Raw genomic sequence first — 18,663 nt, 5'->3', positions numbered from 1 at the left:
AAGTAAATTGGTTGGTAAATTACTAAAGGTTAGCAAATTGTTTATAAAAAAATCGTCAAAATTTCACAAATCCTGGAATAAAAAATTTCTGTATACAAACCGATCTTGAAATCACCAAAATGTTGATAAGTTGCTGCACAGAATAAAAACTCATATCCCCGAAAGGGAAAAATCTGTTTTTGATGTTATCAATATTTTACAAACTCTTCATTCACAAAAAAGGAATTATTTCAAATGTTTATGTTTTAATGAAGACGGGGCCTTGCTGCCTAAAACTCGAGTATCCACCATTAAGTAGGAACGAATTCAGATATTAACCTATCAAATATAAATTTGTGAATACATCACCAAAGGACCATACTAACTGTGTTATATAATCAAACTATGATATAACTATTTAGGAACCAACAAAAAATAATGCTATAATTAAATGAAAAACAGACTTGTGAAAGATCAATTGGCATTTTGTGTGTTGTTATACTACAGATTGTATTAACAAATAGCATTATGATTAATTAGCCAAATAAACATTAAAAACTTCTATTTATCTTAATCCTTTAAAACGCACGCACACACACAAAAAAGATTTTTTTTAATAAAAGATTTTATATGCAAGATATATATTACAAAATATGACAATGTTTATTACAAGACATTAAAATCTGATGGTGTGAATGATGTAATAGATGAGCAGTATTTTCACTAAGAGTGGTCCAAAGAATGGTACATTTTTACAACCATGGATGCCATGCAGGGTCCATGCGACATAAATTATCATGACTATTAGCTGCAGCAACTAAAGTACTCACTTTACTTTCAGATACAGTAAGATCGAATGCAGCAAGATCTGGAAAGCAATAGTATGAAATTATTAGATCAAGATAGAATAAATTTAAGGTTTCCAAATTAAACTCAGCTTTTAATTTTCTTGACGAAAGCAAATAAATTGAGTATTTAAAGATAAATAATTATAAAAAGTAAATATAAAAGCTTTTGGTCTGACATATAAAAATTAAATTTGTAATAAATTCCTCTTTCAGACATGTAATAGTAATACTAAATGAAAAATTTGAAACTGTAGTTAGAAAAATGGCATGCATACTCTTTTGATTGTTTATTGAAAAGTAATATGCTAGTTTGTACCAAAATGTTTAATTAAATATCATTCTGTGATTAGATTTTGGCTAAAATAGTTATTTCTAAAGAAATAAATTAACACATCTATCATGCTGGAAAGAATGAGTAAACAAGGAGATAGCAGCAAAATTTGATCTACACCAATTTTGCACCTTTTGTAAAGATCCTGCAAGAATGGTTACCTGGACTTCTTTCAGCAATTCAAAAACAAAGTGGGTTTAAGGAGTTAGATTACCCCTTATAGTCCAGATTTAGGTGTCAAGAGATTAGAATTGATTATTATCTCATCTCCTATTTGAAATCTTATATTCACGAAAAAAGATTTAATGATGATAATGTGTAAAAAGAGCAAGCATGGAACATTTTGAGAATAAACCTTCACATTACTTTTTCAGGGGCACATAACTACTCAATATATGATGTGGAAGATCAATATACAATGTATCAAAATGCAAGGAAAACATGCTGGGGGAGGGGAGAATTATTAAAATCAGGGTTCGTACACATTTCTGCACACGAAAATGAAGTACTTTTAAGGACCATTAATGAAAAAAAATTAAGGATTTATGAGCAAATGGGAACTGAATAAATTCAATTGAAGATATTATCTATCCCTGAATTTCACTTTTGTAATACCATCCTAAAAATAAAATAGATCCCTAAGAAGTACGCATTATTACTAAACATGAATTAACACAATTGTTAATAAGTTTGAGAATAAAATAAACTTTATGTAGTTTATAAAGTAGCATTAAATATTTTACACTTGTAATAGTTGGTCATATTTGAAAGAAGATAAGTGACATTTATGTTTTACAAACAGTTAGCTTTATGTTGATTTTTTTTTTTTTTTTTTTTTTTTTGTGTGTGTCTCCTTTTGTCACATACTTGGCCAGTCTAAAGGTTTAGTAAATAAGCAGGTAGATTTTATGTCAAACTGACTAGGTTAAAATGAGAAGTAAGATCATAATCAACATGATTCATAACAAAAGACTGAATGTTATCACCGCTGCTGCTTGTTTAGAGAGAGAACTGCTGATTAGAACAAACCTGAAAGGCCTTTTAGGATGGTATTACAAGGCTGGCAAGTGTTGAAAGTTAGTTTGATGCAGTTAGTGACATAGCTTCGTGTACGGTTCCAGGGGTTGTAACCCAGTTAATATACTTTAAGGCTCCAATAAGCCATTAAAGCACCAGAAGTGATAAGTTGTTTTGTATTATTTTAAATCTCAGTAGATGCATAGAATATGTTTTACTTGAATTTTTATATTTTATCTTGTGACCATAGTGAGTATTAATGAAATGCAGTAACTCACTTTAATATGTAGAGATAATTTTAAAGGGTAAGCAGATAGTTATAAATAATGTAATTAGGTAGTTTGATAACCTTAGTCTTTATGGATTTACATGACCACTATTAAATTTTATTTTTTAACAATATTTGTTAAAAAAAGGCCCCATTAAAATCAAAATCTAATAAAATTTCACAGTTTAAAATACATGTAATTTACGACAAAGATTCTTAAATGATATTAAGTAACACAGATTCTTTTAACAATATAATGTAAACTTAATTACACATTAATTAAGATAACAACAGTCAACAAAATATTTATCCGTCATTTTAATTTGAAGCCTTCCCTTCCTTTATATCGATTTCCTTCTCTTTTAAGCATCTTTTCTAACAATTAGAAATTTGTCTCAATATGCGAACCAATTTTCTCACTAGTTTTTGCGTGCTTTATCTCCTAACTTGTCAAACTCTCCACAATATACCTATGAGGGTTTAATTGATCTGGTAAAAGTTAAATAGCCCAAAACCCCCAACAGATGTGAAGCATATTATCGCTATGTCTGAAATTAACTACAATAAGGAACAAAGATTTAAATAAGCCTCTTATTTAGAAAGAACTTAGAACATAAAGGCATGTTCTGATGCTAACAAAATCAGTTACAGCTCACGGTGACGTAATTAAACAAGAACAGTCAAATTCAAACTAATAATGTGGACTAGTGGTCAAAGATTATACAATTTAATTTTAATTTAATCTGGCTCAATAACTCTATCATATGAGGAAATAGAAATGAGAAATTATAGTAAATGTTGAAATCATAAACAATTGGGAAATTTACATAATAATAACTGCACATATCTTTGAAGAATAATTTGCTTTATGTATTCAGTTTCTTTCTTTAACACGTTTTCTTTACATTTTAGAATTTTTGTATTTAATTAAGGATTTCTGTTATTCTAAAAAACACTAAATGCATTTAGAATGTACAGGAAAAGCAGTTAATTTTATTTCATTGGTAATATGGACATTCAGAAGCAATATGAAATATATATAGTAAAGGCCGGTTACAGAGCTGATATAGGAGAATTTCTAGAATTTAGTGACACACCGAACAACAAAGTCTAGAAATGGCAAAACTTTTAGAATTTACTGCAAGCATTGGAAGCAGAATTTAGAAAGGCACTAGGCAGCAGAATTTAGGATCCAGAGATTGCATCAGGTGGGAAAATGCTTAGTGCCAGCTATGTGTATGATGCATTAAGAAATATTAGACGAATCTTTTAAATTGTAAGTTTTCAATTTCTTTATTAATCAAAAAATCCCTTTCTGTAATGCCTGCCCATGTGATAAGATCAGAAGCATTTTTGATATTTTCCATGCTTCTGTCTAGTGAAAAGTAGAGAAAATAAAGAGAAGATAAACATGTTAAGATTATAGTATCAGAAGTAAAACATTCAAATATTATGTTTTCAATGTTCTTCCAGGTGTTCTCCAAAAATTAAGAAATTCATCGCAAACTGTAAAATACATCCAATACATGTTGATACCATGGGGACATTTTTCATCTTGTCACATATTTCTCGAATCTTCTAGAATTGTGGGTCTATAAATCTTGCCTTCAAATCCTTCTAAACTTTCAAAGCTGAATGTCTAAAATCCTAAAGAAAAATTTTCCCTACCACTTCTGTAACAGCAAAAAGCCAGAAATATTGTGGAAAAAAAATAGGAGGGAAAAGTATAAAATTAATTTTATAGAGAAAACTGATGCACATTCTGAGAATTTTGAATATTCTGAGGCAGTTACATCGGAAAAACTCTTACTATGAAAAAATTAAGAACAAGACATTTTTAATTAATTACATAGCTAATTTTGCTTTTGCTAAGAGCTGTTTCGTAAATTGTGCTTTATAGCATTATACCTTGTTTATTTTTCAGATTTAAAATATTGTATAATAAGTTGCCAAAATGAAACTTTATAATATAACAGCGAAAAATAAAAATGTTTTATTTTAATGTTACTTTTAAATATAATTTCAATATATTACCATTATTTTAATGAAATTTGTCAATGTTACAATGTTTTAAAAAAAATCATCAAAAAATTATCCGATCTCGGAATTAAAAAGTTTCTATAGAAACTAATCTTAAAATCACCAAATTTAGAACCGTTTAATAAAAGAATTCACATCCCCAAAAGTATCCCACCATTTATACTATAAATGCGAACAAATTATAATCCATGATCCTATTAGCCCATTCAAAAGATAACCCATATATATGGCAGTGAATTTCCAAAAATATTCCTCAAAATGACAGTCATAAAAACAGACAGAAATTTCAGATGATTAAAATTAAGGACCTTCTGCTGATTTTGGCCAAAAGTAAGGACTTTTAAAGACCAAAAATCGATTCCCAAAAAATCTAAGAACTCTTAAGGAGTGTACGAACCCTATAAAATTTTTCTATTTCTTTTAGAAGTTTACAAACTTGCAAACTTTTATATCCAGCTGTGTATGTTAGTACTATAAAATACAATGAAATGACTAAAAACAAATCTAATTTACCTTAATCATTATTATGAAAGAAATATACAGAGAAAATATCTAAATAATTTTTTTTTTTTTTTTTTAAATGTTAAATTGGAAAGAAACTGTTCACATTGTTCAAAGAAATTTATAATAGTACCAAAGCAGCCAAAGCAAAATTTCCATTTTTCACTGGGTCAACAAAACTTCATTAAAAAATAAAAGGGAGGAGGAGTATTTACCATTAGGTGACCAACATTAAAAGCTCTGAAACGGGGGAAGAAATTGCTGCCATTATGCCCAAATTGACTCTCAAAGTCTTAGACAACTATAGAGACATGCTCAATCCATAAAGAATAAAAGCTACTATTTGAGTGATCAATGCAAAATTTAAATTAAAATTTTGTTTAAAACACAAAATACATTGAAGTAAAGTAGCATTATGTGCACTTTCAAAAGATAAAAAGAAAATTTTCATATCTTATTGAGTTTGGAACTGTGTAGATCACTTATGTAAGATTTTTGTTTTCTAACTAAGTCACATGTAAGAGATGATCTCTTTAGAAAGTCTTCTCTTAAGATAATCTTCCTCTCAGGTTGATAACCATAAAAAAGTAGTTTCCTGTAACTGACATGCCTAATCTTCAGTCAAAATTCAAGCAGAAAAAATTGCCAGTATTTGCCAATTTAAATGCATGGTTGCTGTACAGTAAATTAAGACATAGACATGCTGAATTTACAAGTAGAACACTTTATAATTTAAATGTTGCAGAAGCAGGAATATAAAATTTTAGTCATAACAATAACCTCCTCTAAATTATAGACATACTTTGCATCTGAAACAGTTCAAATTCATATTCCGATTAATAAATATTACCACACAATTACTAAAAATCTATCCTTAACACATATGCAAAATTCACAGCATCTTATCCAGTAGTTTTCCTTAGTTTTATAAATGAATGTAAAGAAGAGGTTAAAATATGCAATTTAGTTATATAACTGATTAGTACAGTGAAGTATTGCAATTCTATCTATGAAATATGAAATGCTGTATTTTAAGTTAAAGACTATTAATTCTCAATACCAGGAAAGACGTGAATATTAAAAACACTGTGTGGTACAAGGACTACACCCCTAAGGTGAATTTTTTAAAATTATATCTTCTTAATTTAAAAATGTATTTCCTGAAATTCAAAGTTAAAAAACTCCCTGATGAAAATCAGACATGGAAATACAAGAATTGTCACTTTTTATGTGTTTTTAAAGGGATTAAACCAATCAAAAAACATTAATTCTGGGAAAAGAAAGAACTGGTAATCCATTACTAACAGCACTGATGGAACATTTGCTTGGATAAAACTTACTTTGTAATCTAGTACTGATTGCATTAATAGCTTTATTAACCATCTGAATTATAATGGCACCATCAGCATCTGGCTTGGAATCATTCGGGTAAGAATCATCCTGCCTCTGAAATTCATAGAAGATAATTAGCTAATGATACTAAAAAAGCTGTCAAGATATAGATTAAAATATGTAACAATGAAATAAATTCAAAGCATGGGCTGTATATAATAAATATCAGATATTTAATGTCACCCTGAACTCTCAGTAAAACATAATACCTTTAATATTAACACATTTTAAGGATGGATTAAGGATGTTTAATCCTGATCATGACAGAGCATCAGCTTATTTTTTCAATACGGTGAACCAATATATCTGAATTTAAGGATAATCTACGGTTGAATTTTGTTTATTTAGTTGTTCCGAATGAATGCATTAAGTTGCAAGTGTTCGGCCCCTTGAAACAACGTACTAACTATACTGAATATTTTATACACTAATTTAAGACATTAATGATACCCAATAACGGATGAAAACTTATTATATATTGATTTTAGGAATAATTTGAATATTAAAAAAATATTTCATTAGATATTTTGGTACTTTCTGATTATCTGCATTCCCACTGGGGGGAGGGAAAAAAAAAAAAAAAAACCTATAAAATTGTAGCTGATTTTGGAGAATATTTCTGAATTCCTTGGTGGCTTTGGAGAGAAATGTTTTTTGAATATCTTCTCATCTATTTCAATGATGTGTCAAGTCTCTCTCTCACTCTCTTCTTCTTTTTTTTTTTTTAAACACATCTGCCTTTTTCTATACAAGACAGTCACAATTCTAGGTTTTTGCACTGTTGTTTTCTCCATATACACAGGAATTTGTTTTCACTAAAAATGAATGTATTTAAAAAAAAAAAAAAAAAAAACTTGGAGATTTGTAGAAACTTGACATCACATACACCTCATTACCAAAATCTTAAAATGAAGACAAAAACCGGCACCTTTTCCCTTTCAGACACAGTATATAAAAGGATTTTAATTATAGTAAAATTTTGAATGAATTGTAACTTACATACCCACAAGAACACACAATTGAGATTTAAAAAAGATCTAGCGTGAAATCCTGAATTTTGACCACTGATCCATTAGGGCCTCTCTCTCTCTTTTTTTTTTTTTCTTTTTCAATTGTTAATTTGCTGGTAATTGTTAATTTTTGCTTTTTTATAGGTGTCTACAGAAATGGGTGCTTGAATAAGTCCGATGTAAAAAATTTTTTTAATTTCTCTATAAATAAAATTTATTTTTTGGCACTTTTATGATGTTGAACATAGTTATGTAAAATATGTGTAAAAAGCTTTTGAAAGTGATTTAAATTCAATATTATTATTTTATCAAAAAATTCAGCAAATATAACACTGCATGAGTAAATCATATCATGCTCTAATTAAACTATAATATTACAAGGAAATTTAAAAAAATTTACTCAACTGAAAAATGAACCATTTTTGCAACTATTTTATTTTATGCTTTAGAAAATATATATATATATATAAAAGTGATTCCTGTTATGATACCAAGAACCTACCCTTCCTGCTACACACTTTTGATTACTGGGCACCATTAGGGCCTTTTTTAAATTTTTTGTAAACATAGGTTCTAATATATCATTTTGTTCAGGAAGAAAAGCCATTATTCCAAACAAATATATAATCTGATTAGAAGAAAAGAAAAAAATCTCAGTTTTTTATTTATTATCCTATATTATGCAAAATGGACTCTAAAAGAAACAGAAAAGAATTCAAATGTAACTGATCTTTCTTAGAATTATTTTATTTGATAAATGCAATATTAAGATGTTGAATATAAATGTGGCAATAATAAGTTTTTTTTTTTTTTTAAATATTAGTAACTAATTATATTCCTTAAATTGAGTATAATGATTTTCCCAGGGCAAATATGTAAATGTAATTAACTTTAGTTTAATCAGTATCCTTTTGTTCTTCAATAGAGTATGATATTTTCATAAAGACATTTCAATATCTAAAATTTATCAGGTTAATAAATTATAGTTATACAATGAATATCTATAAACAGCTCTGACAATTTATGGCTTTGGTGGTAGCCTTAGTGGACATGATTACTGATGAAATTCAACATAAATATCTTAAACTATAAAACTAAGTGTCAGAAATTCCAAAGAATTTTCATAACTTTATCATACCACTTCAAATCAAATGGTTTGCGAAAATTTGCAATATTCAACCTCCCTGCCTCCTTAATCATGGTTGCACTGAATATAAAATTCAACAAATCTTCTGAAAACACAATCTCAAGAAAGTTTCACATAACTGTGTAATTTTTTTTTTACATAAGTTTTAACAATTTGTTTAAATTCAAGGGGAGGGGCAAAAAAATGCAGATTTACCTTTTTATACCAAGCAATCATTTCATCTCTTAAAATTGCTCTTAGTAAAGATGTCACTTTAAAATTTGGCATTGCAAGACATCTTGCAGCAGCTACCATGGATGCAGTCATAGGCCCACACACTCCAATTGTTGTAATGAACTCTGATATGTTTGGAGTCAATCGAAATGGAACGGGTCGATTAGCATCTAGCTCACCTAGAAAGATTATTTTAACCAAATCAATCACCCTAATAAAACAAAATAAACATGCAAATATTGACAAATTTAAATATAATATTAGCTTAACATTAACAAATATTAGTAATTATGGAACTATAAAGTTGCTCATAAATTACTTATGAAGAAAATAAAATAAGATTTAATCTTAGTGATACCCAATAAATAATATTTTAACGTCAAATTTACTACTACCAAAGTTTTTCAGCGAAACAAGCATTACAAATGATAAATTTAAGTCTGAAAATCTAGATGCCAGAAATCTTAACTGTATTACAATTCACATTATTTATGTATTTATTTTTTTTTAAATTTAGAAAGCATAGCTAATAATCTTTTCCTATAATTTTTGTTAAACATATGCATTGTATCATTAATATTTGTTAACAATCAATCAATAAATAAAAAGTAAAACCTCAAGATAAGAGAATATGTTGAAATTGAGTGACGAAGTTGGAACAATGGAAGTTGAGACAAATGGTGACTGACTACAGTCACAATTTAGGACATAAAAATTACAAAGAATATCCCCCCATTTTACACACAAAGCTTTCTTGGTATTACTATACACTACTTAAGAAAAAGAAAGATAAGACAATTTTTAGATTGACGCTTATGGACAAAATAAGAGCTTTTATGAAGCAAATGAACACTGAATCGGGAAGATTTCAATTTCATGATTTAAAAATTTCAAGATCTGCTGCATTAGATATACTTGGGGAAAAAAAAAAGAGTCAACTTATATGAAGCAGTGATAGCATATAATACAATACTTAGAGGAAAAGTATTAACTGATTAATTACGAAGCTGATAGATCAGTCAGTGCTTTGTTGGAAATTCCAGCTAAGTATTATTATTTTATAAATACAATTCTATTAAAATTCCATTTTTTAAAAGTGGCAATATTTTCCCCCCTTTGCACTTAATCACCAGTAAAATTGATAAAAATGAATTATAAGAGGATTCAAGCTTTATGAGGAAAGAGCAACTCTCATACATGCTAGTGCTTCAGATAGCATAAAAGTAAGCCTGCAATAACTGATAAATGACAATATCCATTAAATTTTTAAAGGGTTTCATGCAGTAAAAAACAAAAAAAACCTCAAGAATAAAATTGATGGAAATTTAAATCAGTTACAGATGACAACCTTCTATATATATATATAGTGCAAAAAGTAAAGAGAATGCATTCATAATAAAGGTGGTATTCATTTTTCATTCATCAAGGAAATAATTATTTAGAGGAGGCAATGAAGATGAAGAAATTATATCTTGGGCTGCTAAATAAAAAATACATCAGCCTTGCAGAGTTTACTGAAACAGTAATGCTTTTTATTAGAAAAAAGTGGGAAAGGGCCATAGACAAGATAGAACATAAAAGGTTTCAAAGAAAACATAAATATTTAGTGCAACAGATAAGTGTAGAAGACCGCCTATCAAAGGTTTCAAACCTTCCTGCCAACTGCTATTTAAAATTTTTCTGAAGGGGAGGAATCTTAACACCTGTAGACAAACAAAATGGTACTTTTTTATTAACAATACTACCTCAGAACTTTATGTCCAAGCCATAAAACACAGGCTTATATGTGGTGATCAATTAAAAAGAAAAATTACCAAATGCAGTTTTGAAGATTGTTAATGTCAAATATTGGTACACTGGTCAGATTATTTTTTGTGCCTTTTTCACACAATATTTGTAATGGAAAAGTACTAGTAAAATCTTTTGAAGTAAAGAAAAGAAAAACAAAAGGAAAAGCACGGGAAACTCCTTTCTTATCACAAATAATCCACTAAAAATGTGATAATTTCATCAAACAACCATAAAAGTATCAAATCATATCATATCATATATCAAATCATATCATATCAAAAATCCAACCATAAAAGTTTCAACAAGTATTGATTTCTATATTAAAAATGTCCCAAAGTAGAGACATTACAGCTTGAGTGTAATCAATACTTGAATTTTAATCCGCAATAAATCAAACAAAAACCACAGAGAGAGAGGAAAAGGCCCCAAAAGCGTCACAGACCTTTTCTTCAGCGAATTAGGTATCAATCATCTACTTTTTACTGCAGAATTCAAGATTACAAGCTTACAGCTTCGTTACAAATTTGCTTTTTGAATCCAGTTGAAAAACTCTGCAAGTTAAACGTCAGCATATTTCATATTAAGATCCAGAATTTTTTTTATTAAAATTACAATAATTTTAATATGATTAATTAAAATTATTATTATTATTATTATTAAAATAATTAATAAATTATCACAATAATTAGAATACTTATTTTAAGTGGCCCTTTATTAACAGTTTGAATACCCTTTGCACAGAAACAATACATGAATCAAGATAATGAGTCATATATATAAATATAAAACGATGATTAAAAAATTGTGTAGTTGGAAAAAGTTACATTTTTTAATATTTACAAAATTTCCTAAAATAACATGATAAACAGGTATTTCAAAATTTTATACATTATATAGATTTGTATTTCAAAATTAGTATTATGCAGTTGAAAAATGAACAAGTGCTATTCAAACACAAGATCTGAGCCTTACCAGGACACATAATGTGTTTAAACTATCAAATTGTTATACATTAGACTATGATATGCACAATATCTCCATCGGTAAAAGTTTAGAAAATGTTCCCCGCCCTTTTTTAATGGATATGCTTAACAACACAATACAATAAACATACCATTTGCATCATCTATGTTGAAACGAAAATATGATACATTCATTAGACCACTGTCTTGGTGAATATACATCATATCAGGATTAAGTCGTGTCAGATGGAGAATGTACTCTATGAATCCAGCAAGTGCGAGTTGTAAAGTAAACTAAAAGAAAAATATACATTATTTAGGTAAAGATCTAGCATTTTAGTTATGATTATTATGTGCAAAAACTAACACACATTACTGCATTATTAACTATTTGGCAAAATTATTATGTGCAAAAAACTAACACACATTACTGCATTATTAACTATTTGGCAAAATTTAAGATATACTAGAGAGTTAAACTCAACAAATTATTATTACCAACAGAATATGAATTTTTTTTCAATATTTTCATGCATTTAATATTAACTAGCAAAGTAAATGCAATCTAATCGCACAGAGATCAAAACAGTTCTGATGGATGTCGTCAAATAAAATATATGTTCTGTAAATCCATTATCAGTTAACAGCACTTGTAATTCTTTCAATAATCTATGAACTACTTTTCAGGCCACCCAGACAGTATAATGATTAGTGACGCTGTCTGCCACACAGGTGGTCTTAGGTTTGAGCCCTGGAAAATGAATGGACATCTGTAAATGTATAGTGTCTGTGTGGCTTCAAGGTATTCAAAATACATGGCAAGCTGTCCTCTCAAGTGGTTTGGTGGTAAGAAAAGAGGGGTGGAAGACACTCACCTGTCTCCCAGGATTCACTCCTTCGAAATTGGGGTGGAGCTGGGCGAAATTGTACTTTCAACCTACGTAGTGCTCAAGGCTCACGCCAACAACAGATGCAGTTTTGTAATCCAGATAGTGAGATAAGCCACAACAAAAAATTACTTTTCAAAATATCATTTGATTTAGGAAACTATTTGTGGCAACACACTGCTTTCTGTGGCAACCCTAAGAATTCGTCTGTCCAGATGTCTTACGTCTACATCTGCTTTTCTGTTCGATAGTTAGTTGCATTTAAGATTTTGTAGAATAAGAAATGGCGTGAAAAATAAATGTTAGTTTTTTTTAAAAAGTGTCGTCTCAGATTTTCGAACCTACAATTAACTTGTTAAGCAACAAATTTAGCGAGCCTGCCAGGATGATTGTTACAGGGTGACATTAATCGATTTCGATACTTGATAATTTACAAAAATAAGAGAAGTTCTTGGTGCAAACATGGACGATTTAGAAATACTAAAACAGAAGCAGAAAGCAATTAGGAGTGCATTTACGAAAACAGCTAATAAGTTGGAAGAACTGATACGATCCAATTCTCCGGATTTGAACCATTTAGAAATTTATTTAGATAAAATTTCAGAGAAGTATAAAACTTTATGAAATACGGATGACTCTTTTGGGGAAATTCTACAGAAAAAAGGCTGTACTCGAGAAGAATACGAAAGAGAATTTAGTGCAGCTCAAGAATATTACGATAAATTATCTACGTTGAAAGTAAAAGCCAACAGGATAAGTGTTTACAGTCTTCTACTGGTTCAATGAATAGCGATTCTTCGTCAGGAATAGTTATGGCCGCAAAACAGAAACTGCTAGAGATCGAACTGGTGAAGTTCAATGGAGATGCCCGAAAGTGGTTGACATTTTGGAGGAGGTTTAGTAAAATACACGAAGATACTTGCATTGACAAGAGAGACAAGTTTCATTATCTACTGCAATCTACAAAACCTGAGGCTGTGCCAAGAGCAATAGTGGAAAGTTTTCCTACTACGGAAGAAAATTACGAAAAAGCCGAGGAGTATCTCAAAGAACAATTTGGAAATGAAAACGTTTTAATTCAAATTTATGTTAGAGAACTATTAAACCTGGTAATCAATAACAAACAAAAGATAGATTTATTAACTCTTTAATACAAGTTGCAAACTCAACTATGTGCATTGGAATCACTCGGTTTAACTAAAGATAAATTTACAGTTGTTTTATTTCCTTTAGTGGAATCAGCACTTCCTGCTGATTTAATACAAATTTGGGAAAGACAACAAGGTATGTCACCTGAAACAACAGGTAAGAGTGATTTGGAGTCATTAATTGATTTCCTAAAAAGGGAAGTAGAAACTGAATTTAGAGTTAAACTTACCCGTGATGTTTTGGGTTCTGATAAAGTAATAACAAAAATAAGTTTTTTGACACAAAACCTGTTGTTCCAACTGCATGTGAACTAATTAATGCAAACAGTAGTAAGTGTAATGAAAATTTTCAAGAGTATAAAAAAGTCTGATACTTGTATTTTTTGTGAAAAATCCCATTTGTCTGAAAGTTGTAAGGATGCATCTTTAATGAGTTTAGAATGTAAGAAAGATATCATTAAGAAAAAGAATGTTTGTTTTGTGTGTCTTAAGAAAAACCATAGAGCAAATCAGTGCACAGCTAAACATAGGTGTACCTTATGTAAAAATCGACATTTTGTGATTATGTGCTCCGATTTCCCTTCTAACAAAACAAAAAGTGTCACAAAGTTAGGGAATAACGAAAATAAAACAGGCATTCTTAATAACTATGTTAAGGTATCAGATGTATATCTTCAAACTTTAATTGTAAAAATTCAGAATGGGTCTAAAGAAATGTTTGTACAAGCAATTTATGATAGTGGTTCTATGAAATCATATTTATGTAATGATGTTGCTGAAAGTTTAAACTGTAAGTTGAATCAAAAGTTAAGCAATTTCTTTTTGGTTTTGAGTTGAGACTTAAGAAAATGTGTATAAAAAAGATGTTATTGAAGTAAGCAATATATATAGTAAATATAAGTGTAAATAAGAGGTACTTGGTCAAAACAAAATTTGTTCTGAAATTAAACAATTCCCATTTGGTTCGTGGTTACGCGAACTTAAGTCACATGGTATCAAATTAAGTGATTTAGAAAATGGTACATGTAATGTCGATAAAGAGATAAAATTACTAATTGGTGCAGATTTTGCTGGTAAGTTGCTAACTGGAAAAATTGTTCCCCTTATGTGTGGCATCAGCGCAGTGCATACGCAGTTAGGCTGGACTGTTATGGGTAAATTTACTGGCACTGAGCCAACTACGATAAATACCACATCCCTCGTAATTTCTTCTCTGTTAGTGAAGGGTCAATGTATTAGTGATCTCTGAAAGTTAGATGTTTTGGGAATTAGTGAACCTTCCGTAGGTAAAACCAAAACTCAGTTACAGGAGGATATGCAAAAATATTTTGAAAAGACTGTTACGGTAAATTCAGAGGGAAGGTACGAAGTAGCATCGGATAGCTCGCTTTTACTCGAAAACAAAGTGATAGCAGAAAAATGTCTTGTAAGTACTAAAAATTAATGACTATGGGAAATTTTGACGCTTACGAAGACATTTTCCAGAACTGGTTAGCACTCGAGATAATTGAAAAAGTACCGGATAAGAATAAATATAAGGGTGTACATTATTTACCTCATAGAGCGGTTCTTAAAGAAAATAGTAGCACAAGTATAAGACCAGTGTTTAACGCAAGTTCTCATTCGCCTGGTTACCCATCATTGAACGATTGTTTATCTACTGGACCAAATTTAATTGGAATTATACCTTTGATTCTTAATCGGTTTTGCACGAATTACGTTGGTGTCACTTCAGATATAGAAAAAGTGTTCTTGCAAATATCTAAAAGGGAAAAAGATCGAGATTTTTTGAGATTTATGCGGTTCAGTAGGGATAATCAAGAACAAGTTGAACTGCATTGGCATAGAAGGGTAGTTTTTGGTATTATGTGTAGTCAGTATTTATTCGCCGCTACAATGCAATATCATTTGAGTGTAGTTCCCGAAAGCTTAAGTCATACAGCGGAGATTTTGAAAACATCCTTTTACTTAGATAACTGTGTGGCTAGTATGGATTCAGAAATAGAAATGAGAATGTTTGTAAATGAATCACAAATAATTATAGCTTCGGGTCATTTTAATTTAAGATTCTGGAAATCCAATATAAGAAGTGTTGTGCCAGAGGAAGATTCCTCCACGGAAGGAGATGTGTCTGTTTTGGGCCTTGTATGGTATACAGTTACAGAAAAATAAGTCAAGATATAAAATTGGACGGCCCAGTTACTAAAAGACTAGTTTTAGCAGCAGCTCATCAGGTGTTTGACGTTATAGGACATACGGCTCCTGTAATGTTGATTCCAAAACTAATTTTACAGGAAACTTGGAATTTAAGGCTTAAATGGGACGATGTTCTTCCCGATGAATTAACCAAAAAGTTTAGGTTTTGGCGTAAAAAGTTGTACTTGCTATCCAGTATCCAAATACCTAGATGGATAGGTCTCAGATCTATTAATGAAGCTGTGAGTATACATCTCTTTTGTGACAGTAGTAAAAGTGCGTATGGTGCATGCATCTTTTTAAGAGTACAGTGTGGCAAAAAGGTAAAGGTTAGTTTGGTACACGCAAGATCGAGAGTAGCACCTTTAAAACCTATTACGATTCCTCGATTAGAACTTCTTGCTTGTAATATTGGTTCTAAATTATTATCTTCAGTTATTAATGATATTGGTCTACGTGAAGTTCGTATTCACTGTTGGACTGACTCCTCGACGGCTTTAAGTTGGATACAGCGAAATCAACGTTGGGAAGCATTCGTTTTTAATCGTGTACAGGAAATCAGGTCTTTGACCTCCCCCATTGTATGGCGACATGTCCCTGGTAGTCTCAATCCTGCTGACCTACTTTTTAGAGGTTGTTATGCAGATCAATTAATAGAACGAAAATGGTGGGAGGGACTTGATTGGTTACGGGAAGATGAGGCAAATTGGCCTAAATCTAATGATGAACCAGATGAGGATTTAGTTAATTCAGAAATACTTAAGACAGTTATTGTTACATTGGTAAAGAATGATAATTGTATTGGATGGTACTATAAGTATTTCTCATCATTTAAGAAAATTGTAAGAATGTTATCATGGATATTCAGATTTTATAATAATGTAAGTAATAATAATAATAACCATTCTAAGGATTTGACTGTATCTGAAATAGAAAGGGGAGAAAAAGCTTTAATGTTATTAATACAAAAAGAGTTGTTTAATTGTGAAACAGAGACAACTCAGACCATTTGTCGATAGTCAGGGTCTAATCAGAGCTAAGTCTAATGTTGCTTATCGTGATGACTCTAATAGCTTTAAGTTCCCATCATATTACCTTCTGAACATCCAGTAGTCAAATTATTGATATTAAGCGCCCACAAAGATTTGTTGCATGCAGGTACTACATTGTTGATGTTGCATTTAAGAGAAAGATACTGCATCTTAAAATCACGTAAAACTATAAGGAACTGTATAAGAAAATGTGTAACACGTCAGAGATTTAAGGCTAAAAGAGGTGAGACAGTCCCAGGCGTTTTACCAAATGATAAGGTTCATGATTCAGCCATTTTTGAAATCGTAGGATGTGATCTTGCAGGACCCTTGCATTTTAAAGGATGGACAAAAATCATATTCTGCGCTTCACCTGTGCGTTTTATCGTGCTATCCATATGGAACTGGTTACCTCATTAACAACTGAATCATTTTTTCACGCTCTCAGGCGTTTTATCGCACATCGTGGACGCCCTACCACCATATATTCCGATAATGGGACAAATTTTGTGGGTGCAGAGAGAGTTCTACAAACCATTGACTGGGACTGCCTCTGCTCTAGTGATACAATAAACGTGAATACAATAGAAATTTAATCCTCCATCCGTCGCTTGGTGGGGTGGATGGTGGAAGCATTTAATACGAATTGTAAAAAAATATTAAGAAAAATTTTAGGTCGTGCTTCTCTTAGTTATGAAGAGCACCATCTTGTGCAATTGTGAAAGAATTGTCAACTCAAGACCACTTACGTATGGTGTCTGATGATATTGAAGATCCCTTGCCTTTAACTCCGGAAAAATTTCTGCATGAAACTTCACAGTCAGGTGTACCTGACATTGACAATGTGGACAAAGAAAAATTGAGTAGAAGAGCAATGTATCTCCACAGAATGAGAGAATTGTTAAGAATGAGATTTCGCCCCGAGTATCTAGGGCAGTTAAGACAGCAGTCTACCAGAAATTACAAAAATAAACCTCTCTCTGTATTCTTGAGACCAATACAGAGATTGTTTAGATTGGAATTGGATAATATAATAGATAATACTCAAAATGAGCAAGTTCCTTTCGCCACCAGTAGTGGTAGAGTTGTAAAATCACGAAAAATGTAATTCATGTCATTGAGTTATTATGATTTATTTTGTTGTGCTATTATTGTTGTATTATTCCTCAGTATTAATTTTGTTTTGAAGTAATATGATTTAAGGTTTAAGTAATTTTCTTTGTTATATAACCCTCTTATATTGATGTAAGTTTTATGTTTTGAGTGTGTAGCCATCCACTCAAAAGGTGGGAGAATTGTGGCGACACACTGCTTTCTGTGGCAACCCTAAAGAATTTGTCTGTCACAAGGATCACATGTCCAGATGCCTTATGTCTGCTTTTCTGTTCGATAGTTAGTTGCATTTAAGATTTTGTAGAATAAGAAATGGCGTGAAAAATAAATTTTGGTTTTTTTTAAAAGTGTCGGCTCAAATTTTCAAACCTATAATTAACTTGTTAAGCAATACTATTTTTTGAATATTTATGTTAATTAACCTCCTAATGTATCTTTAAGATAGTTTTACATCTACAAAAGTAAGAAAAAATTTTCTTGATTTATTATGCCATTTCATCACAAAAACCTACGATCATTTGGATACAAGTCAAACAATGCCTATTTGAATCACTATGGAAAATTAAAGTACCCTGTGTAAAACTTTATTGGTTTTATTGTTATTTAAGAAAACTATATCAACTGTAGTTTGTGTATGAGAAAATGTATTTAAATTAATATGAAGAATAATTTTCTATTTTAGAAATTGAGTAACTGCTTCTCATGTGCTGAACGATATTGTGTTCAAACAGTGGTCTCTGAAATATGTCCAAACTGGTAATAAGTCCTGTCTGGATGCAAAAATTTTTG

At 30.4% G+C, this 18,663-nt stretch overlaps 1 protein-coding gene across 1 annotated transcript in view; it reads right to left on the bottom strand.

Moving 5' to 3' along the window:
• Positions 1-566: 566 nt before the first annotated feature.
• LOC118193460 (transformation/transcription domain-associated protein-like) overlaps positions 567-18,663 on the bottom strand; it is a 215,737-nt gene continuing 197,640 nt past the window's right edge. Inside the window, 4 exon segments of the mRNA XM_035364554.2 lie at positions 567-847; positions 6,325-6,430; positions 8,729-8,925; positions 11,652-11,793. Coding sequence (XP_035220445.2) covers positions 732-847; positions 6,325-6,430; positions 8,729-8,925; positions 11,652-11,793 — 561 coding nt within the window. The 3' untranslated portion in view covers positions 567-731.

This window comes from Stegodyphus dumicola, chromosome 4 (genome assembly GCF_044657685.1).
Source record: "Stegodyphus dumicola isolate Sdum_Otavi_A_Nest chromosome 4, ASM4465768v1".
NCBI lineage: Eukaryota > Metazoa > Arthropoda > Arachnida > Araneae > Eresidae > Stegodyphus > Stegodyphus dumicola.
Note: the sequence above shows the minus strand (reverse complement) of the source record. Positions and strands in the feature narration are given on the sequence as shown.